The 23,383-nt window shown below is 34.7% G+C and overlaps 1 protein-coding gene across 3 annotated transcripts in view; it reads right to left on the reverse strand.

Moving 5' to 3' along the window:
- Positions 1 to 1,306: 1,306 nt before the first annotated feature.
- The window catches only part of STXBP3 (syntaxin binding protein 3), a 54,349-nt gene continuing 32,272 nt past the window's right edge, over positions 1,307 to 23,383 (reverse strand). For 2 of the 3 annotated variants that reach the window (XM_047871031.1, XM_047871032.1), the window contains 11 exons: positions 21,290 to 21,414; positions 18,687 to 18,782; positions 18,495 to 18,552; positions 13,929 to 13,994; positions 13,083 to 13,163; positions 10,308 to 10,446; positions 9,910 to 10,016; positions 9,274 to 9,366; positions 6,808 to 6,893; positions 2,817 to 2,965; positions 1,307 to 2,033 (listed from right to left, as the gene is read on the reverse strand). In XM_047871031.1, coding sequence (XP_047726987.1) covers positions 1,939 to 2,033; positions 2,817 to 2,965; positions 6,808 to 6,893; positions 9,274 to 9,366; positions 9,910 to 10,016; positions 10,308 to 10,446; positions 13,083 to 13,163; positions 13,929 to 13,994; positions 18,495 to 18,552; positions 18,687 to 18,782; positions 21,290 to 21,414 — 1,095 coding nt within the window. In that variant the 3' untranslated portion in view covers positions 1,307 to 1,938. The remainder of the gene's footprint in view (positions 2,034 to 2,816; positions 2,966 to 6,807; positions 6,894 to 9,273; positions 9,367 to 9,909; positions 10,017 to 10,307; positions 10,447 to 13,082; positions 13,164 to 13,928; positions 13,995 to 18,494; positions 18,553 to 18,686; positions 18,783 to 21,289; positions 21,415 to 23,383) is intronic. The other variant, XR_007154794.1, reaches the window with a different exon arrangement.

Consider the following 23,383-nt stretch of genomic DNA (forward strand, 5'->3'; position numbering starts at 1 on the left):
AGAAGAAAGAGTGAATGACTTTATAATATTGAGCGTAAGAAGTATTTCTAAGTACAACATATAATACCAAAGCCATAAAGGAAAAGTGATGGATTTACTACATAACGGTCATACCTATCAGCACAGTTGACCCTTGAACAACATAGATTTTTTTAGATAAATACAGTACAGTATTATAAGTTATTTTCTCATGATTTTCATTCATTCATTCATTCATTCATTCATTCATTCATTCATTCAGAGAAAGGGAGAGAACGCAGAGGCAGGGGAGGGGCAGAGAAAGAGGGAGAGAGAATAGAATGCCAAGCAGGCTCTGTGTGCTGTCAGCACAGAGCCCAATGCAGGGCTTGAACCCTAAGCCAAAATCAAGAGTTGGACACTTAACCAACTTGAGCCACTCAGGCTCCCTGTTTCTCATGATTTTCTTAACATTTTTTCTCTCATTTACTTTATTGTAAGAATACAGTATATAATACATATAACACAAAATGTGTGTTGACTGTTTACGTTATTGCTAAGGCTTCTGGTCAACAGTATGCTATTAGTAGTTAAGTTTTTGAGGAGTAAATGCAGATTTTCAATTGCGTGGTTGGGGAGGGTGGGGGTCAGTGTCTATAAACCCATGTTGTTCAAGGGTCAGCTAGATTTTATTTATTTATTTATTTATTTATTTATTTATTTATATATTTTTTAACGTTTTATTTATGAGACAGAGAGAGACAGAGCATGAACGGGGGAGGATCAGAGAGAGGGAGACACAGAATCTGAAATAGGCTCCAGGCTCTGAGCTGTCAGCACAGAGCCCGACGCGGGGCTCGAACTCACGAACCGCGAGATCATGACCTGAGCCGAAGTCGGCTGCCTAACCGACTGAGCCACCCAGGTGCCCCAGGGTCAGCTAGATTTTAAACGCACAAATACTTTGACCAGCTATGCCATTGCTAGAAATTTATATTATAAAAATTTGAGTGTTTGTGAAGGTTATGTACCCAAATAATGCAGCATTATATATAAGCAAAACTCTGAAGATGAGTAATATATAAAATTATGGTCCCTAATGTGACAACACTAGGAGGACAGGTTAAAAGAGATAGTTGAAATGAAGACATTCCTTTTGTGTAATACCTGTGCAAACACATCCTTATATTATCCAACCTATACAAATATTACATTGTTTTTATAGAATATCAACCCGGGCTATCTTGATGGGAAGATTATGGTGCATTCTTTTTTTTTTTTGTAACTCTCTGATTTAGAATTTTTAAGTTCCCAACTTCCCTCTCCTCCCCTGCCCCCAAAAAGATAATTTTTGTAACTATACATTTATTTTCTCTTAGAATATTCACAATTAATTTTGGCTTTCTAATTTAAACATACATGACTCTGAAATTACATAAAATTGTGTTCTTTAGAAGTATCTGGGAAGACAGTAAACACTGTGAAATTATTTCTATTAATGACAATACTATTTTACACATAAAAGAAATTATGGATTTCAAGTGCACTTATAGAAAATCATTCTATCATACACACACTTAAAGTTTTTACTTTTACTACCTTTTCACTTAAAATAATTCTTTCCCAAAAAACTATATTTCAGTATAAGACAGATAAGCATCCGGTAAGTAAGTAATATGTACATAGGGAGTTGTGAAAAATTACCCACAATTCTAATATATTCAGTTCCAAAGGTGAAAAATTTCCTTTTAGAAAGCATTTTAACATTTCTTCTCATCATCTACAAAGCAACAACACTATTTAAATTATTAAACATGGCAAATCCAAAGATATGTAATCATAAAGTCCCTTAAGAAGTATGTTTGAAAAATCATTATTCCATAAAATATTTACAGTGTTAAATTACATGGTAGCAACCTTGTCTTGATCTATTTTAGTTGAACATATTAATAAGAATCTCCAAAAAAAAAAAAAAAATCCCTATTCATCCTTAATTAAGGAGACTTTATCCTTGGGTTTATTCAGCATCTTTATATCATCCAAAAGCTTTCTGGGTGTTAAAATATGCGTAGAACCTGGTAGGAGAAAAGATAAATTTTCAGAGGCCAGCACTTAAATAGATTCTTCTTGGTTAATTATATTGCCCTGTCCCTCAAATTTGCAAAGTGCCATAGCTTGGAGCAATTTAGCAAAATTTCTATAGGACACATTCCTGAAAACTGCCTATACCACAATATTTCACGTCCTTCCTCTTCATTGAACAGTAGGCTTAATAATTCACTCCTAGGGCTCTGTCTTCTTTGTGCTATATATTGATATGCTGAACAGCAAAACTGGAAGTTATTCTATCCCTGTGGCAGAACACGATAGTCACTGTTCAACCACAGGATCATTAAGCAGTGCTCTAGATTTAGACCTGGTGTACAAATGTTGCATTCCATAGACGAGGAGAGGTTATATATCAGTGGCTTTGATAAAATTCTTAAAACTAAATTCCACACAAGACTTGCCAATGTCACATCCACAAAAACATTCAAAATATTTCTGTAATAAAAATGTATTTATGTCTCAAAATTTATTTCATAAGAGCAGAACATAATATTTTAAAAGATACTTAATATTTAAATCATATAGTATCCTGAAGCTTATTCCTTCAAAATCAGAGTATTTAAAAATCAAATTATCAAAAAGGTCAACCAGGAAAAACTAGTACATCACATAAAACACACTATGATTAATACCTTTTTGCACTGAACAATTAGTCTTACATATAAAATACAACACAAAATTTTACATATATATTCTTGCATTTAGAGTTTGTTTAAAATAAAATTGAAAAGTGGAAAAAAAAGACTTACCAATAATAACTTCACAGGATTTATGTGCCTGAGAAACTTCATAAGCACAACGCATTTCAGAGTATGTAATTCCTCCAATTACAAAAACAATCAGTTTTGAGCCATTTTTCCTGTCCTCTAAATAATTAGCTCTGGGCTTCTGGCGAGCACTAAAAAATAAACACAAACATGTTAAAAACATTTCCAAAACCATAGTGCTTGTAGATTTCTTAAAAAGGCTAATTCAAGCAAACTCAAATTTGGCACCAACTACATTGATTTTATGGAAATGACTTAACTATGGTATGACTGGAGGATCAAGAATTAGATAGGACAGCCCCACTTCAAGTTTAATTTTGATCAGGGGTGCCTGGCTGGCTCAGTTGGAAGATGGTGCAACTCTTGGAATTCTCTCTCCCTCTCTCTACCCCTCCCCTGCTCACTCTCTCTCTCAAAATAAATAAACTTAAAAAAAAAAGTGGGGGGATGCCTGGATGGCTCAGTCGGTTAAGCACCTGACTTCAGCTCAGGTCATGATCTTGCAATTTGTGCATTCAAGCCCTGCGATGGGCTCTGTGCTGACAGCTCAGAGCTTGGAGCCTGCTTCAGATTCTGTGTCTCCATCTCTCTCTGCCTCTCCCCTGCTTGTTCTCTCTCTCTCTCTCTCTCTCTCTCTCTCTCTCTCTCTCTCTCTCCTCTCTCTGTCTCTTTCAAAAATAGATTAAAAAAAAAAACATTAATTTTTTTTTTTAAAAAGAGTGGTCTCTGAGGGCTCTCATAAAAAATAAAATATAAAATAAAAAATAAAATAAAACTCTATATACCTGAAAAGTCTATGACTTTCTGGAGTCTTTAAAACCCTCTTGCTTCAGTGCCACTTTCCCCATTTTTTTTAACTTTACAAAGTCACAGACTTCTCAGGTATATTATTTCTTCATATGAAATAAATGAGAGTGTCAGCTGTATTTATAGGTATAGGGAGGGAGGCACAGGTATGGATTTGCAGTTGATGTGGTACTGGGACATTCTATGCTGGAACTCACTGAAGTATGATGGCAGGAGATATTGAAGATATATCTGTACTTTTGTGTTACCTGCAGCATTATTCACAATAGCAACGATACAGAAAACACTTAAATGTCTGCTGGTAGAGAAATGGATAAAGAAAATGTAGTGTATATATCCAGTGGAATATTATTCAGCCTTAAAACAAAAAAAAACAAAAAAAAAGGAAATTCTGCTAATGGCAACACGGATGAACCTGCAGGGCATTACGCTAAGTGAAATTACATTGGACTCAAAGACAAACACTGCATGATCTCACTTCTCTGTGGAATATGAAACAAATTCACAGAAGCAGAGAATAGATTACTGGCTGCCAGGAGTTGGGGGCGGGAAAGGGAAATGAGGTAGTGTTGATCAAAGGACACAAAGTTTCAGTTATGCAAGATGAATTAATTCTGGAGACCTAATGTACTGCCTAGTGACTATAGTTAACAAAAATTATATTGTATATTGAAATTTGCTAAAAGGTTAGATCTTAAATTATTAAATTAAGCCTTCTCACCCCCCCACCCCCCCACACGCATGCGAAAGAAAATGATAACTTTGTAAAGGTAATAGATACATTAATTAGCTTGTGGTGATCATTTACAATGTACATGTATCAAAATACCAAACTGTAGATCTTGAATATATACAGTGTTTCTAAGTCAATTACACCTCAATAAAGTTGTTTAAAAAAAAAAAAAAAAGATAAAAGGAGTTAGACCTGGGTTACAACTCTGATTCTGTTGCTTTCTAATTCAGTTGCACTTTTCAGCAAGTTACGGAACTTCTTTCTAAACTTCAAGGGTTGTTTCCGGATTAAATGAAAAAATGTACAGGATACACAAAGTATGCAATCTGGTACCAAGGAAACAATAAATAATAGCTATTATTTATATGTCACTTCCTCCCCCAGATTGCTCTAGATCTGCACTGTCCAATACAGGAGCCACTAGCTCCATGAGGCTATTAAAATTTTTTTAAAGTTTATTTATTTATTTTGAGAGAGGGAGAGAGAGGGAGAAAGAGAGTGAGCGAGCGTGAGTGGGGCAGGGGCAAAGAGAGAGAATACCAAGCAGGCTCTGCACTATCAGCACAGAGCCTGATTCAGGGCTTGAACCCATGAACCATGAGATCATGACCTGAGCCAAAACCAAGAGTCAGACGCTCAACCGACTGAACCACCCAGGTGCCCCAAAGCTACTTAAATGTAATTAAAATTAAATAAAATTAAAAATTCAGTCATACTAGCCACATATCATGTGCTCAACAGCCATATGTGGCTAGTGACTATCATACTATAGAGGACAGATATATGACATTTCCATTACTACAAGAAAGTTCTACTGGATAGCACTGCTATTCACAGGAATCATGTTCCCACACTTCACTAGTAAAAATTTTGAGCTTTTACTTCAAAAGTAAATATTTCAAAATAAAATTTTTGTACATCTAGGGGCGCCTGGGTGGCTCAGTTGGTTAAGTGTCCGACTTCGGCTCAGGTCATGATCTCATGGTTTGTGGGTTTGAGGCCCTGCATCAAGCTCTGTGCTGACAGCTCAGAGCCTGGAGCCTGCTTCTAATTCTGTGTCTCCCACTCTCTCTGGCTCTCCCCGACTCATGCTCTGTCTCTCTCTCAGAAATAAATAAACATTAAAAAAAAATTTTTTTTAATTATATGTGTATTGGTACATATTAATAAAGCTTTAATTTCTCCCTCTTTTGTAAAACTAAATACCCTCAAATCATCTTGTCACCCACTTTGGAGACCATGTTCTAGAGGACCTCTAAGATCCTGCAATGTAGGATCCCACAGTAAACTTTTAATAATGTTCTTGTCTACATCATTTCCATCTGACATCTTAAGGAATGACGAAGGAGTCAACAACAGAAAAAAAAGTAAGAATCAGTAACTGGTTTTGAAAGATGAAACAGGAATTAAGATACACTCATGATTCCCATATAAGATACATCAAGGAGATACTTAAAGTGCAATTTTGGTTTAAAAACGGTTTCCAAAGTAAGAGAATTAGAGTAAGGAAGGAAAAAAAAAAAAAAAAAAAAAAAGGAAGAAAAATGGGATCATGCTGCTCAAAACAATTATGTGATTCTAACAATTTTTAAACTTCTGAATAGCAGTTTTGAGGGATTATATTTAATTTGTTTCACATATATGTATAAGATGCTGTGCTAGTGTTTTACATTTGATAGATTAAACAAATAGTAATTAATTAAAATCCCTAGATCCTAAAAATCTCACTCTAGAAAGCATCTAGAAGCTTTGGTTAAAATAAGAGTGAAACTCTTTTTAAAAGCACAGCTGAAAGTAAACAAGTAAGAGAAATCTCCCAAAGGCCAGCAGTAAAAAGGAAGCTAAAAACTAGGCTGGTAAACTGAGTTGAGGCTTGGTCTGCCTTGTAGAATGTTAGCTTAATCTTGGCAAACAAGGATGTTTACCAGTTTAATGAACAAAGGAGACAAAGCCTTAGGTATTGTGAGAAGTAGGGTCTGGGAGTTGACACCCCTGCATTACATAAGATCATGACATTCATTTGTTCTACAGTATGGTATGTTTTCATATTGCTTACCTAGACTCACTTTTTTTTTAAATTTTTAACATTTATTTATTTTTGAGACAGAGAGAGAGCATGAACAGGGGAGGGGCAGAGAGAGAGGGAGACACAGAATCTGAAACAGGCTCCAGGCTCTGAACTGTCAGCACAGAGCCCGACGCGGGGCTTGAACTCACGGACCGTGAGATCATGACCTGAGCCGAAGTCGGACGCTTAACCGACCAAGCCACCCAGGCGCCCCTACCTAGACTCATTTAAAACAGGTCACGGTTAAAGAAAAACTGTCTTTTAAGTAACTATTCTTCCAGGAGAATTCTCAAAATAAGAGTACTTCTCAATGTAAGAGTACTTTGAATTATTAGTCTATAATACCATACTTCTATAGCTTTTACCTTACAGCCCCTGAGCCATTCCATACTGCTGGACACTGGGAACAATATGGCCATTCTTTTGAATCTAATCTATTATCGATGGCATCCTAGGGAAGAAAAAAATTAACACCATCAAAAAATGTAAATTCCAGGATTTTTTTCTTAATATTTATTTTTGAGAGACACAGAGACAGAACACGAGCCAGGGAGGGACAGAGAGAGAGGGAGACACAGAATCCAAAGCAGGCTCCAGGCTCTGAGCCATCAGCCCAGAGCCCGACGCGGGGCTCGAACTCCCGTGAGATCGTGACCTGGGCCGAAGTGGGACACTCAACCGACTAAGCCACCCAGGTGCCCCCTCCAGGATTTTTTATTTGTATGTTTTACATAAAACTCAAAATTTGTGTTAACAATTAAGGAACCTCAAGATATATAAATATTTAATAAAATAAGGTTAACCCTCTCTCTGAAACTTACAAACCTTACTTGCTTCAAAAATTAATGCAATCCTTTATTTACTTATTAAATTAATATTTCCTGAATGTCTAAGTTTCATTTGGAGGGTCTACTGGTGTAAGGATTACAGAGACTTTATCAAAACCTTTATCTCTAGAGCACTACAGGTTTCTAAATACCATCCTAGTCCTGACATACCTCTTAGGCTACTGGAGAGTCCAGGTTTTGCCCTTCATTGCAATGGCTCTAAAATAAAATGTGTGCTCCTGACCTAGGGGTAATCAAGACAATCCAAGGGGATGAGAGAAGTTTTCCTTTATGTTAAAAAAAATTTTTTTAAGGGTTACATTTTATGATATACTTATATGTATGGGTATACTATATACATACATTATGCTTTATCAGTACAGTAATGCATAGTTCACAAATAGTTCATATGCTATAACTCATGTTCATAATTTTTAGGGTTAAGTGTACATGATTAAAACAGTTTGGAGACCACTGCTTTACAGCATGGTAGTATAATAGGTATCAGTAGGTGGGCACAAGGAATGAGCACAAAGTACTGAGTAGTCCAAGAATATTTCATTAAGATTGTAAGAAGCCTAACTTGCATGTAAGTAAGTAAAGTAACTAAATAAATAAATACATAAATAAAAAGATTGTAAGAAGCAAAGAAACCAAATATCAGGAGAAATCTTGAAGGCCTTAGAATGTCACTGAGCCAAAAATACACTATTTTTTAATTAACATGCAAATCCTTGTTACAGAGTTCAGGATAGTCAATTCTCATTTTAAAAGTACTAGCCAAGGGCCACCTGGGTGGCTCAGTCAGTTAAGTGTCCGACTCTTGATTTTGGCTCAGGTCATGAACTCAAGGTTCAAGAAATCAAGCCCTTTGTCAGGCTCTCTGCTGGCAGCGCCGAGCCTGCTTGGGATTCTCTTTCTCTGTCCCTCCCCTGCTCACGCTCTCTTGCTCTCAAACATTAAGAAATATATTTTTTTAAAGTACTAGCCAAGAAAGACTACTTAATTCTACATCCTTGTTATGGATAGGGAAAAAAATCGTATGCTATATAACAAAGTCTAAATTCTTCAAACTTTTCATCTATGCTAAACATGTATGAATGACATAAAATTAGCCAAGCAAAACAGGAAAATCATAGTAATAAATTATAAACATTTAGTTCCCAAAGCAAAATAGAAATTGGGGTTTAAGTCAAAGGAAAATTGGAATAAATAGAACTATATGATTATAACTGAAGAATCAATGCCATGATTTTATTGTTCATAATATAATTTTTATTAGTTCATTTTCTAATTTCCTATAAATGAATATTAATTTATAAAAGGAAACAGTATTAAAGGCATAAACCATCTGTTGGATATAACAGCAAACTACAATTTACAATTTACAGTTTAATATCACAAATACATTTCCAAGAATACTAGAGTGTAACTTTTTTTTAATGTTTATTTTTGAGAGAAAGAGACAGAGTGTGAGCACGAGAGGGGCAGAGAGAGAGGGAGATATGGAATCCGAAGCAGGCTCCAGGCTCTGAGCTGTCAGCACAGAGCCCAACGCGGCGCTTGAACTCATGAGCAGTGAGATCATGACCTGAGCTGAAGTCGGATGCTTAACTGACTGAGCCAGCTAGGTACCCCTGGAGTCTAACACTTTCTAACAGTGGTAACATACAAATGTTATTTTGTTGAACTTTCATTCAAATAAATTATTTACATTTATGCTACATAGAGTTATTAAAACAATAGTTTTTTTCATAAGGCAGTATGTGTACTTATTTTTATCTTGAGGCCATTAGTGTGTAAGTTTGTTTGATATCTTCACAGAAAGAATCTTCAAGTTTCCTTTCTTCCCCTGACCCCAGATACAGCCTTCTTTTGTGAACTCTCCCAGTAGTGCAGAAAATTCCTGACCCATAGATATGCTCAGACTGACAAATATACAAAGAGTAAAGAATACTCTACAGAAAGGCACTTAGCGTATATGTAAAATTTAATGAATTATACCTCCAAAATATCTTTGATAAAAGGTGTCCATCGGGAGAGTTGAAAAGTTTCTTCTGTAGACCTATCCTTTCTTAATGGTTTGCCTTGTTGAGACTAATACAAATAGAGGAAAAAATTAAAAACCAGTAATTTTATTTAGTAATATTCACTTATTACATTTTCTTAAAAACATACATAATTTACAGCAAATACTATGTGTATTTGACTTAGAACTAAGAGTGGAAATGCTTACTCAAAAAAAATCTGAATAGGAGTGGTCACAAAATTTCACAGTATTTTGTGCTCTAATGATAAAATTTGTAATAGTATCAGAAATTATATTTACTCAAAAGTGCTATAAAACTTGATGGTAAAGACTGGGAGTCTAAACAGAATTCTTTCAAAATTTGCTATAAATGAATCACACAGAAGAGTATAAGAGCAAATTACAACAGAAAACAAAAGATACAAATTCACTAGAAAATGTACTTGTACAAATTACTCATATACAGAAAATAAAATTAAAATTTTTCTACTTACCAAATCTATCGAGTGAAATTAAGACTATCCACGTGGATTTCCCATATGAGGAAACATATTTAATGTAAACACACACATGCATGTATATGAATATATACCAAATGTAAGATTTCTTACTGGGGGGACAATGGGAACACCAAGGTAACTCCAGTTACGGATCATGTCACTCTCATTTTCTATCTTTACGTTCTGGATCAACCTGTCCAAATTTTCTTCTGTAGTTCCTTAGACAAAAATATATCAGTGAACAGTCACATAATTGCTACCACAATCATCTCTAGGTTTCAGGTAGTACCCATTAATAAAGCTTTTAAAATAAAAAACAAATGTTTAATTACATACCCCCTTTGGTGTTCTCCCAATTTCCTATTTTTCTTTATGTTTATCTTAACCAACTTCAGCTACTATCTTTGAATTTTCTAAGACTTTCTTATGATGAATAGTGAAGTACTTAATTATAAAGTGATTTTAGAGCTGAGTATTTCAATATATTCGTGAAATAAAGTCTCAATTACCATTAATACTGAAGATGTAAAGTAGAATCGCTCTTATTTTATCGTAATTATCATGATTTTTGTTGAGTAGAACTGGAAGAAGTACTCGCATAGAATCTTTCACTTTCTGTCCTTCTGCATCAGTTCCAAGTGCCAGGTCCTTAATGAAAATTAAATATAGTCAGCGGCCTATAATCCAAATTCATTTTTTTAATTAAAAACATCTTGAACCCAAGGGTGCCTGGCTGGCTCAGTCAGTAGAGTGTGAGACACTTGATCTCGAGGTTGTAAGTTCAAGTCCCATGTTGGATGTAAAGATTACTTAAAAATAAAATCTTTTAAAAAATACCTTAAATTATGCCAAATTTTAATGTAACACTGATGATACTTCACAAAAAAGTAGGCATCACTTGTAAACTATTGACTGTCTAAAATATAAAAAGTCAAAAAATAATTCAAAGAAAATCATTAATCTAAACCTATGCTAATATGGTAGCCTTGAGCCACATGTGGTCAATGAGCATTTGAAATGTGGCTAGACTAAATTAAGATGTGCTTACAAGTGAAAACACCAGATTCTGAAGACTCAGTTTTTAAAAAGGAATGTAAAATGTTTCACTAATAATTTTATATTGATTACATGTTGAAATAACATTTTGAATTTATTATGTTAGGTCAAGTATATTACTAAAATTAACTATACGTGTTTCTTTTTACGTTTTAACATGATTACAGCTGACCCTTGAACAACACAGGTTTGAAGTGTGTGGGTCCACTTATACATGGATTTTTCCTTTTCCTTTTTTTTTTAAGTTTATTTATATTTAGAGAGAGAGACAGAGAGAGTGAGCAAGCATGAGTGGGGGAAGAACAGAGAGGGAGGGAGAGAGAGAATTTCAAGCAGGTTCTGTGCTGACAAAGCACAGAGCCTGACACAGGGCTTGAACCCACAAACCCTAAGATCATGACCTGAGCCAAAATCAAGAGTTAGATGCTTAACTGACTGAGCCACTCAGGCACCCTGGATTTTTTCAATAAATATAGCACAGGACTTTATTTTTATTTTTTTTTAGTTTTTATTTAAATTCCAGTTATTTAACATACAGTGTAGTGTTAGTTTCAGGTGTAGAATTATGTGATTCATCATCACTTAAATACAATACCCAGTGTTCATCATAACAAGTGCCCTCCTTAATATCCATGACCCATCTAGCCCATCCACCCACTCCCCTCCCCTCCCCTCCAGTTAACTATCAGTTTGTTCTCTAAGTTTCTTGGTTTGCCTCTCTCTATTTCCCTTCCCCATCAATGTTCATTTGCTTTGTTTCTTAAATTCCACATATGAATGAAATCATATGGTATTTGTCTTTCTTGGACTTATTTTGTTTAGCTTAATAGTCCCTCGCTCCATCCACATTGTTGCAAATGGCAAGATTTCATTCTTTTTTTTATGGCTGGGTAATATTCCTGTGTGTGTGCATATACACACACACACACACACACACACACACACACACACACACACACACACACACCACTTCTTTATCCATTCCTCAGTCGATGGACACTTGGGCTCTTTCCATAATTTGGCTATTGTTGAACATGCTATAAATACTGGGGTGCATGTGGCCCTTCGAATCAGTATTTTTGTATACTGTGGGTAAATACCTAGTAGTGCAATTGCTAGATCATGGGGTAGTCCTATTTTTAACTTTTTGAGGAACCTCCATACTGTTTTCCAGAGTGGCTGCACCAGTTTAGCACGGCACTTTTGTTTTATTTCATTTTAATTAATTAATTAATCAATTTAGAGGGAGAATGTATGTGTGAATGTGCAGGCACATGAGTGGGGGAGGGGTAGACAGACCACAACCTGAGCCGAAATCAAGAGTTGGACACTCAACTGAGCTGCCCAAGCACCCCAGCACAGTACTTTAAATGTATTTTCTCTTATGATTTTCTTAGAAACATTTCATTTTCTCTAGCTTACAATATCATAAGAATACAGTATATAATATGTATAACATATAAAATATGTATTAATCAACTGCTTATGTTATCAGTAAGGCTTCTGGCCAACAGATGTTATTAGTAGTTAAGTTTTGGGGGAATCAAAAGTTATACATGGATTTTTTACTGTGTGGGCGGTCAGCGCCCCTGATCCTTGTTCAAGAGTCAACTGTACTATAATATTTAAAATTACATGGGGTATCTGGATGGCTCAGTTGGTTAAGCATCTGACTCTTGGTTTTGGCTCAGGTCATGATCTCACGGTTTGTGGGTTTGAGCCCTACATCAGGCACTGTGCTGATGATGCAGAGTCTGCTTGGGATTCCCTCTCCCCCTGTCTCACTGCCTCTCTCTCTCTCTCTCTCTCTCTCAAATAAACATTAAAAAAATTAAAACCACATATGGTTTGCATTCTATTTCTCTTTGCACTAAATAGTTTGGTATTAAAGAGGGGCCTCTAAAACAAGTTAAATGTGCCAATGCAGTACTCTGCAGGATGCTGCATTAAATGTTGTACCTACTGAGAAAGGCCTGCCAACAGTGTTACTCTGAAACAATGTTCTAAATACTTAAATTGTTCCATTTAACCAAAAACGCATAATCACAGATTAGGAGGAACTGCTTACTATGATACTTATAGCTACATGATAATGTTGGTGAATAGTGATGTATTTAAATACTGCCTAGTTGAGTCCCCTTCTAAGAGAGATTTTGTGGTTTAGCACACCTTACAAAGTTCATTCCGGAAATGTATTAGGACATACGTATTTCTCACTCTGCACATACCTGTTCACTTTTGCAGAGCTTTTCTATATTAGGCTTGAATTTATTCATGCAATCTTCTGCTAAGTTAAGATGGACAACTTGCTGAAAAACAAATCAATCATTTAAATCATTTTAATTTCTTTTTAAGCAACTGATAATACTAAACTTGTAAGATGGGCCTGAAGGAAATTTATGGGCTTAGGCAGAAAGTAGGTACCGTGTAAACCAAGGAAAATAGCTCAAGAAAAAGAAAAAAGTGACAATTAACATGGTCCACAGGAGACAATCAACAGACAGCAAAAAACAGAAGGGTTGAGTATGTGTTGGGTTTAAGAGTAATGAAAAAGAAGCAGAGAAAGAAAAACAGCTAAGTCCTTAAAGTTTGAATTTATATTATTGGTTCTTGATTAGGGTGCCATATGATAAAAAATGAGTTAAAATTATTCTGATAATGACTCATAAGAAAGAATGATACACCACTACCAACAACAACAAAAGTTTACCTACCAACGTGGCTTAACTGCTCTTAACTACTAACACATAACTATTAAGGAACCAAGTAGAGTAACAACCAATGGTCAATCCAATATTAAATTTTCTTATTAAGTTGATAAATACAAAATTCTCTGTCTGGCTGTTCAAGACAAAGGTATAAAAAGTTTAAGCTGGATTTGGATGAATCTACATTATATACAGAGAATACTACTGAGAAGCTTAAGTATTTGGAAAATTTCCCAGACCTAGACTAAAATTTTAGAGGTTAACTAACACCAACTATCCCATGACACCCACTACTAAACCTGACTATAGAACTGGACAACTAATAAACTAAAAATGATAAAGTATCTCATGTACAATACTGCTTACCTTAGTAATCTGTTTACGGAAATGGGGCATCTTTTTCATCAGTTGCGCAAGAGCACTAAGTGATGTCTAGAAAAAAATCAAACATTTTTAAAGCAAACTTATAATTCTGGTATTTTATATAAAAATTTTTAAATCTTGTAGTTTTATTGTTAATTTTCTAAGTATTTGGCAAATTAAAAAAATTCAAGAGGCTTCCAGTTTCAGTCACAATAAAGTAGCTAATTTCAAAATTATTCTACCTCCATAAACAAAAATAGAATTGGACAAAGTAAATAAGACAACTCTCAGGCAATGGCTAAGAAAAACTGCTCACAGCTAAGATACGTAAGCAGAAGAATGCACTGAAGGTGATTCCCTGCACTTACCCTAGCTTTTCCCTTGAGCACTTTAGAAAACATGGTGAAAGGAAATAAAATTCAACTAAAAAGCACTAGTCTCTCCAGGCAGAGGAAAAAGAGGTCAGCGTTTGGGGCTGGTGAGATAGGGTTTGGGGGGCAGGGTGCTAGGAAAGAGCCAGTCACAACATAACTCAAAGATATAACTCAAAGAAGGGTTGTCTTTGGATCCCTGGCCAAACACCAACCTGCACATGTAAAGGGCAAAACTTTTAAAGGTCTAACACAGAGGGGCACCTGGGTGGCTCAGTTGGCTAAAAGCATCCAACTTTGGCTCAGGTCATGATCTCACGGTTCGTGGGTTTGAGCCCCACGTGAGACTCTGTGCTGACAGCTCAGAGCCTGGAGCCTGCTTCAGATTCTGTGTCTCTCCCTCTCTCTGCCCCTCTGCTGCTTGCGCTCTGTCTCTGTCCTTCAAAAATAAATAAAACGTGAAAAAAAAACTTCAAAAAAAAAAAAAAAAAAGGCCTACCAGAGAACAACGGCTGGGTGCCTAAATGCTGAACAGAGATTTCAGAGGGGTCTTAGTACTAAGAAAATACTGGCATTCTCTGATCCGAAGAAGACAGTGTTAAGGGAATATCCCCAGAGATTAAGTTCTAGTCTAGGACTATGTCTCTGAACTAAAGGAAATATGCTAACCATAACAGTGCCTGACATGAAGTGGCAACAAAATTAAGATTATTCATCAGCAAATTAAATCCCTGCCAGAACAGAACTCAATACTCTTTGCAGGGAGAACATCATCTAGAGCTTCTGCAATGTAATCTGTGATGTCTAACATACACGAAAATATTACTGGACATATAAGACAAAAAAAGTGATCAATATTGAAGTGATAAAATAGTAAAAGTAGACTCAAGACAAAGAAGATGCGGTATATATACACAATGGGATACTACCAGATGTAAACAAAGAATGACATCTTGCCGTTTGCAACAACATGGATGGATCTAGAGGGTATAATGCTAATGAAATAAGTCAGAGAAAGACAAATATCGTATGATTTCACTCATGTGGAATCTAAAAAACAAAACAAAAGAACAAAGAAGAGACAAACCAAAAAAACCAGACTCTTAACTGCAGAGAACTGATGGTTACCAGAGAGAACATGGGTGGAGGGATGGGTGAAACAGGTGAAGGGGATTAAGAGTACACTTATCATGATGAACACTGAATCATATATGGAATTGCTGAATCACTATATTGTATACCTGAAACTAATATAACACTGTACGTTAACTATACTGGTATTAAAAAAAAAAAAAAGGTAGACCCAGGACAATCCAGATGTTGGAATTCAAAAATAGCAGACAAGGAATTCAAAAATAGCATATTTATGTTAAAGAAAACAGAGGAAAAGATAGACTAAATGGATAAAAAGATACAGTACTTCAATAGAAAATTAGAATTTATTTAAAAAATTCAATGGATGTCTTGGAACTAAATGCGATATTAGAAATCAAAAACATAGTGATTCCTTTACAATGCTGGAGGGACTATAAAATAGTACAGCCACAGTATTTTGGAATTTTCTTATGAAGTTAAACATATATTTACTGTATGGCCCAGCAATCTCACCCTTAACTGTCTACCCAAGAGAATGAAAACATCTTTTTACACAAAACCTGAATGTTTTATAGTGGCTTTATTCATAATTGCCAACAACTTGAAAAAAATTTCAACGTTCAGCAAGATGGGAATAGATAAACACAGTGGAGTACTTCTAAGCATTAAAGGGTAAAACCACTGTTACAGCCAACATGAATGTCAAGTGCATTATCGTAAATGAGAAAAGTCATACTGTATTATTCCATTTAGCTGACATTCTAGAAAAGGCAAATCTACAGAGACAGAAAACAGATTAGTGGTTGCCAGGAGATCAGAGTTGTATACAGAGGTTGTCTACAAAGAGGCACAAGGGAATTTGGGGGAGGTGGTGGAACTATTCTATAACTTGACTGTAGTTATATGATCGTATGAATTTGTCAAAACGAATAGAATTTTATACTATAGAGAGAAAACTTTACAAATCAACTTAAAAATAATACATAGAATGGGTTTAACAGCATACTGGACACAAAAGAGACAGAAATAGGAGACTCAAAGGTTAACAGAAAATATTCAATTAAAGTAGAGAGGGAAATATGGGGGGGAAAGAACAGAATGTAAAAGATGTGGAATATGGTAAAAAAAAAAAAAAAAAAAAAAAAAAAAATCTCTAAAACACAAGTGAATGGAGTCCTAGAAAGAAAGGAGAAAGATTAGGACAAACATGAGGAAATAATGACCAAGAATTTTTACAAATATGATGAAAGTTATTAATCAGTGATTTAAGAAGCCCAACAAACCCAAGGAAGATACATATTATATATATATATATTATATACATTATACACATTATAGTAAGAAATATGATGGCTAAATTGTTAAAAATCAAAGATAAAGGGAAAATCTTTAAAAAGCCACTTTATCTTCAGGAAGATAACATGACAGCTGCTTTCTTTAATATAAAATATGGTGGCCAGAAGGTGATGTTTTACAATCTTCACATTGCTGAAAGGAAAACTGCTAACCTTTCATTTTAAATGCAGCAAAAGTGTAGCTGAAAAGCTTACAAAACAAAGATAACCTCAGATAAAACAAAAATTGAGAGAATTCATCTGGCCCTTGGAAAAACTGAAGAGTTATAAGGAATAAGTAACAATACATCTCATAAATATGAGGGCAATATAAAAGTCTATTGAGAATTTAAATAATAACAACTTAAGTTTATAAACACGTTAAAGTAAAATACACGACGATAATGGCACAAAAGAGGAAGGAGGAAAATGTAGTTAAACTTTTACAAGGCTCTTGAATTCTTCAGGACGTGGCAAAAGTATACTTTAAGGTAGACTGTGATAATACATTTAGTAATACCTAGCATAATGACTATAAAAAGGATACTAAAAGATAAAACAAATTTATATTGGAGATAAAATGGAATCATTAAAAAAAAATACAATACATAAAGGTGACAGAAAAGAAAAAGACAAAAGGACAAAACAAATAGAAACAAGATGGTAGACATAAACTCAACTATATCAATAATTATATGAAATATTTATGGACTAAACATTTCAATTAAAGACAAAATTGTCGGGGTACCTGGATGGCTCATCTGGTTAAATGTCTGGCTCTTGGTTTTGGCTCAGGTCATGATCTCACGGTTTTGTGGATTTGAGCCCCGCATCAGGCTCTGTGCTGACAGTAGGGAGCCTGGTTAGGATTCTCTCTCTCCCTGACCCTTCCCCACTTGGGCGTGTACGTGCACTCTCTCTCTCAAAACAAATAAACATACTTTAAAAAACTATTTTAAATGTATAAAATTGAAAAGGGTCAGGCTAAATTTTCTTTATTCACAGATGATATTATTGTGTACTCTTTTAGAATGATGGAAATGTTCTCTATTTTGATTTAGGTGGTGGTTCCATATATATATATATATATATATATATATATATATATATATATACATACACACACACACATTTATGTGTGTGTGTGTGTGTGTGTGTGTGTATATATATATATATATATATATATGTAAAAAGTTACTCAGTATACACTTAAGATTTGTGCACTTGGGTAAATCACACCTCATTATTAAAAAATCCAACAAGAATGCATTGATGAAATTGACTAAATGGTTTTTTAATTTTTTAAAATATTTTTTTATTTATTTTTGAGACAGAGAGAGAAAGAGTGAGAGAGAGAGTGTGTGTGTGTGTGTGTGTGTGTGTGTGTGTGTGTGTGCGCACAGGAGGGGCAGAGAGAGAGGGAGAAACAGAATCCGAAGCAGGCTCCAGGCTCTGAGCTATTCAGCACAGAGCCCGATGAGGGGCTTGAACCCACAAACCAGTAGATCATGACATGAGCTGAAGTTGAACACTCAACTGAGCCACCCAGGCGCCCCAAATGGCCTTTTAAAAGTAAACTCAAATGAAACAAAACAGACGAAATGTTGCCAACTGTTGAAACTAGGTAATGGGTACATGGGAGTTCATTTCTTCTACTTTAGTGTGTGTTAGAAATTTCCCAAAGTGGAAGATTAAATAGTTAAAATACACATTTTAAACAAACTTTAAAATTCACCATCATTAGTTTGAATGTTAAATAAAATTCTTACCTTTCCTTCTGTTGCTTTCTTTGTTGATGAAATTTCCTTCATTAGTTTGGGAATTTCCCTGTCAAATTTGAGAAAATTATTTAGATTTCTAAGGTCTAACTCTTTACAGAAATATATTAACATTACAAAATGTACTTTCAGGTATTTAGTGCCTAAAAAATATGGAATAAGAATTAAAATGGGTTCACATACTCTAATACAACTGCAATATGCCGATGTCGAATTCTGACCCAGAGGTCATCATCTTCTTCAAGGACGGCCTCCTTTTCTTTCCCATCTGTTTTGTATCTACAAGCAGACAGAAATATAAAACTTTTGGATTATCTCCCACCTAAAGTGGAAGAAACATCTTTACAAACAATAATTTTAAGACATAGCTCAAGAAACTGAACGATACATATATATATTCAATCCATTAATTTTAGGAGGATAATGAATATCTACTCAAAAGTAAGGCATATTGGTATCCTTACATTCAAAATCAAAGTTGCATGTCTACCAAGACATTTTTGCTTTCAAATGTTAGATTCAGCTATATTAAAGAGTTTTAGCTCAGCAAAATGGTACTTTATGAAATATTAAACATTCTACAATCAACTCTAAGAACAAGACTGAATTTATATTAACAATGTGTTCTAATTGCTTAAAATACTATTTTGATGTGCTAATAACCATCAGCACAACTATTAAACACCTATTAAATGTCACCCCTAATGTAGCCTATTAAATACTGAAGGTGTTTCAGTTCACATTTTCACAAACATGTATCCAAGTATATAAAATCATAAACACGCGTCATCTGTTTCTACATTCTTCCCTAATCCTATAACCACATCTCCAATGAAGAATGAGAAAGGATATGAGAGAAAAACTAACGCAGTCATAAAAAATTCTGATTGCCTTAGTAAGTCCTACCGAGGTGAGTAGAAATTCAAGAGGTTCATGAAACTACTCAAAATGGGCTTCTTGACTGCCTCCCCAAATGTAACATCTCCCTTCTTTTTTAATGCAGATAGCCTCCTTCCATCTATAGTGCTAAGGAGATTCAATCATCCTTGGAACTGTCAATTTCCTGAGCCAAGATTAGGAAGTACAGCTTTGAACTTTCCCAGCTCTAAACTGCAGATAATAAATATAGATTTCTACTATATGAATATAATCCCACTTCCATAGCTCCAAAAATTACAGTCCCCACGTATAAAACCATTTACCTATGCAGTCTTAATTGCAAATACCCAAAGGTAGAATAAGAGCTTAATCAGAAGATACATTAAGGACACAGCAGCCTATCTGCCATTTAAAATGTAACTTTGTACTTACATAATTCTTTTAACCTTTGATTTATAAACAAAGATTAAGACAGCAAGCCTGACAATACTAAAAGATGATGACAACCCCATTTTAAAAGTACATTTAAAGAAATTACCAATATAAAAAACAGAGTATGGATACTTTGAATTTCCTGCTTTGTACTGTCTCCATTAACAATTGTAATGGAGCACAAACCATAGGGAGTTCAAACTTTCATCTCATTTTATCCCTGGACTTTTTTGATTCATAAAAGGGAGTATTACTGGTGTTTTTTTTTTTGTTTTGTTTTGTTTGTTTAATAGGTCTCTCCCTTACTCTTAAAAAAATTAAAACTTTCTTTCCTTGCCAGCAAATTTAAAGGGGATAAATATTTTAAATACTAGGTTAGAACTGCCTGAAATGTCTGCAGCCAAGTCCTTCAGTGTCTATTAGTTTCATGCCTTTCTAATCTCTGGAGCAGTGCAGGCTTACAGACCTAAAGGACAACAGAGGTAAACAGTATTATTCTCTCCTGAAAATTCTCAATAAACTGTTTGAAACTACTTTTATGTTAGAAAAATAAGCTATATTGATTTCTCTATGTCACCAGATGTAATATAAATTACAGGAAGGAGATTCAGAAGCCAGGATTTGACCAGAATGCAAATAAGCATACAATAGAAAATACATAAATATATACAACAGAAAAAAGATCTTTTTAATTTATTAAAATTACTGAAGTAATTTATACAAAATTTCAGAAAACTAATTTTCATTTTTACTACTATGCTCAAGCAGTAAATCTTAGCTGAAAAACGCCAATTTGGACTTAGAGATTATGATATCAAATAACATGTAATATACATATGCCTGTACATATATATATACACTCATAATGACTCACAAAAATACAGTAAAATGGTTCCCTAATAAAAAAATTATTTTACTTTTCATTTAGCTATTTGGCCTCACTTTTAAAGTAAATATGCTTATATCAGAGTTAAGTCAATAGGTACTAAATTAGTTAAGACTATGTCTATTCTCAATAGCTATCCTATTCAGTTTTCCAGTATTCTAATCTTCTTAAAGATATTATGTTGACAAGACATACACACAGATACCTTTGGGTGGGTGATTCAGAATAATTACAGCCTAGTAAGTTTGAATATGGTTTCCACTTCAATAAATATAATAGTGGGCCAGGTATTTACTCTTAACATAAGCAAGAAGCCCAAATTCCACCGGTTTAAATGTAGCTTTGTTGTAGACATAGTTAAGGAAGCAACTACATCAAAGAAGCTTCAAAGCAGTCAAATTACCCATTAACTTACAAGGTCAAGGTATTTTTTAATACACTATGATTATAGGGGTAAGAGAATAATAAAGTTTCTGAATAACAAAGTTACAGGGGCATTAGATTTCTGGTGCCTACACAAATCATTAAATGCTCATATCCTATATGCTCTTTGTATATGCCCTTTATATGCCCTTCAAAATATACTTGCTTGTATGTATCATTCTCAATTGGCAGTAGATCATATGCCATTGCCTGAAAGGTCAGTTCATGCAGGACAGTGGACACAGGATCAAAGCCACGATCAATTATTATGAGCTGGGAATGAGTTTTACCCTGGAATAACAAGATAAAATTATCTTCAGAAACTTCAATTTGTGTGAACACCTTGTTAATATCTCAGAAAACAAAAGCAGACTTTTCCTAACTCCTGTCTCATTCTTAAGAATGTGAAGTTCTATTAAAACAGAAAAATTGGAGTGGCACAATAGGGGAAAAACCAAGACTACAAAACTGAAAACTTATAATTAAGGAGCCAAACTTGATATTACAATATTGTGAAAATTTGTTTTAAAAAAGTAACATCTGCCTTGCACTAAACCCATTTTCTTAGGAATTTAGTTCCATAAACATTAAAACTGATATAAATTATGAACAGCAGTCACTACTTAGGCTCTTTGTATTACACATGTGCTAAGCAAAAAATATATATTACTCAATTCTTATAGCAACCCTATGAGGCAGGTATTATATCTCCATATGATGAAGGCATTACAGCTTAAAAGTCAGCAACCTGACTAAATGACATAGCTAGTAAGTAGCAGAATGGAGATTCAAACCCATGTCAGTCTCATTCCATGCCTATGCTCTTAACCATTATGCTATTTAAAAGGATTATACTGATACCAGCTAAGATGGCAAATCAAAATGAAAGCCTTGTTATCATTAATTCACAAACAGCAGTAATTATTAAACAGTGAATAACAGTGCTAGGAAAAGTATTGTTAATACTAGTATCTTTCATATGCTTCATTTTAGAAAATAATAAATTATTTGGATTATTATTTAAAGCAGTCAGAAATAACTACAACTCATTAGATAAATATTTCCTATTTATTTATATATATCAGATGTAAGTAAATTACATGAGAAAGACCTTTAAAAATTGTTTTATTTAACATTTACTCATTTAAACCTTGAGACAGTATGATACAGTGGTTAAGAATACAGGCTCTGGAATCACATAGATCCAGGTATCAGCCCAGTCTTGACCACTTTCTTGCTAAATGACTTTGGACAAATTGCTTAACTTAAATATCTCAGTATTCTCATTTGTAAAACAAAATATAACCAGAACCTCTACTGTACAAGATTATTGTAAAGACTTAATGTAGGGGCACCTGGGTGGCTCAGTTGGTTAAGGGTCTGACTTGGGCTCAGGTCATGATCTCACGGGTCGTGCATTTGAGTTCCGCATGAGGCTCTCTGCTATCAGCACAGAGCCCACTTTGGATCCTCTGTCCCTCCCCTTCCCCCTCCCCCCCGCCCCCCGCCTCTCTCTCTCTCGAAAATAAACTTAAAAAAAAGAAAAAGATTTAATGTAGTAACACCATAAAACACTTAGTGCCTAGGATTTAGTAAGCCTTCAATACATTTAAGTTATAGGTCCTCAAAAATACAAATATGAAAAAGATGGTGCAATATAAGTGTTATATCAGGGCTTGGGGTTATGACAATACGTGGGAGGAAGTATCATTTGACCTGAAGAGTCACGAAATGCTTCAAAAAGAATGTGACACTTCATCATGTTCTCAAATGAAGGAAAAATACCAAGCATTTGAAGGATGTATAATTTCCCAGGCAGAAAAATGGAAAGCACAAGTTTGTTTTTTTGTGTGGATCTTGCCGTTTTTTGGTTTTTTTTTCATTGAAATCATAAAGGAAAAAAGGATATTTACTAACATACTGACAAAAGGATATTTACTAACATACCCATCATGTATCTCTTCCTGCATTCAACATACATTGACTATTACTATGCTACACACTGAGCCACTGTCTTCATCACTACACCAGAACAGCTTTCACCAGACCTCTAGCAACTCTTAAAAGTTGTAAACTAACATTATATCTAAGCTTATACCCTCCTAATCCAGTGCAAGTATTTGTGAATTTCCCTGTTTCACTATGCCTCTGCCAAAGAATCCTGTTATCCAAGCAACAAACCCCTCTTCCATCATGTTGTACTCATTCTTTAAGTTCAAGAGCCTCCTCCTCTGGGATGCCTTCCAAGACTCCAGTTAGA

This window comes from Prionailurus viverrinus, chromosome C1 (genome assembly GCF_022837055.1).
Source record: "Prionailurus viverrinus isolate Anna chromosome C1, UM_Priviv_1.0, whole genome shotgun sequence".
Lineage (NCBI taxonomy): Eukaryota > Metazoa > Chordata > Mammalia > Carnivora > Felidae > Prionailurus > Prionailurus viverrinus.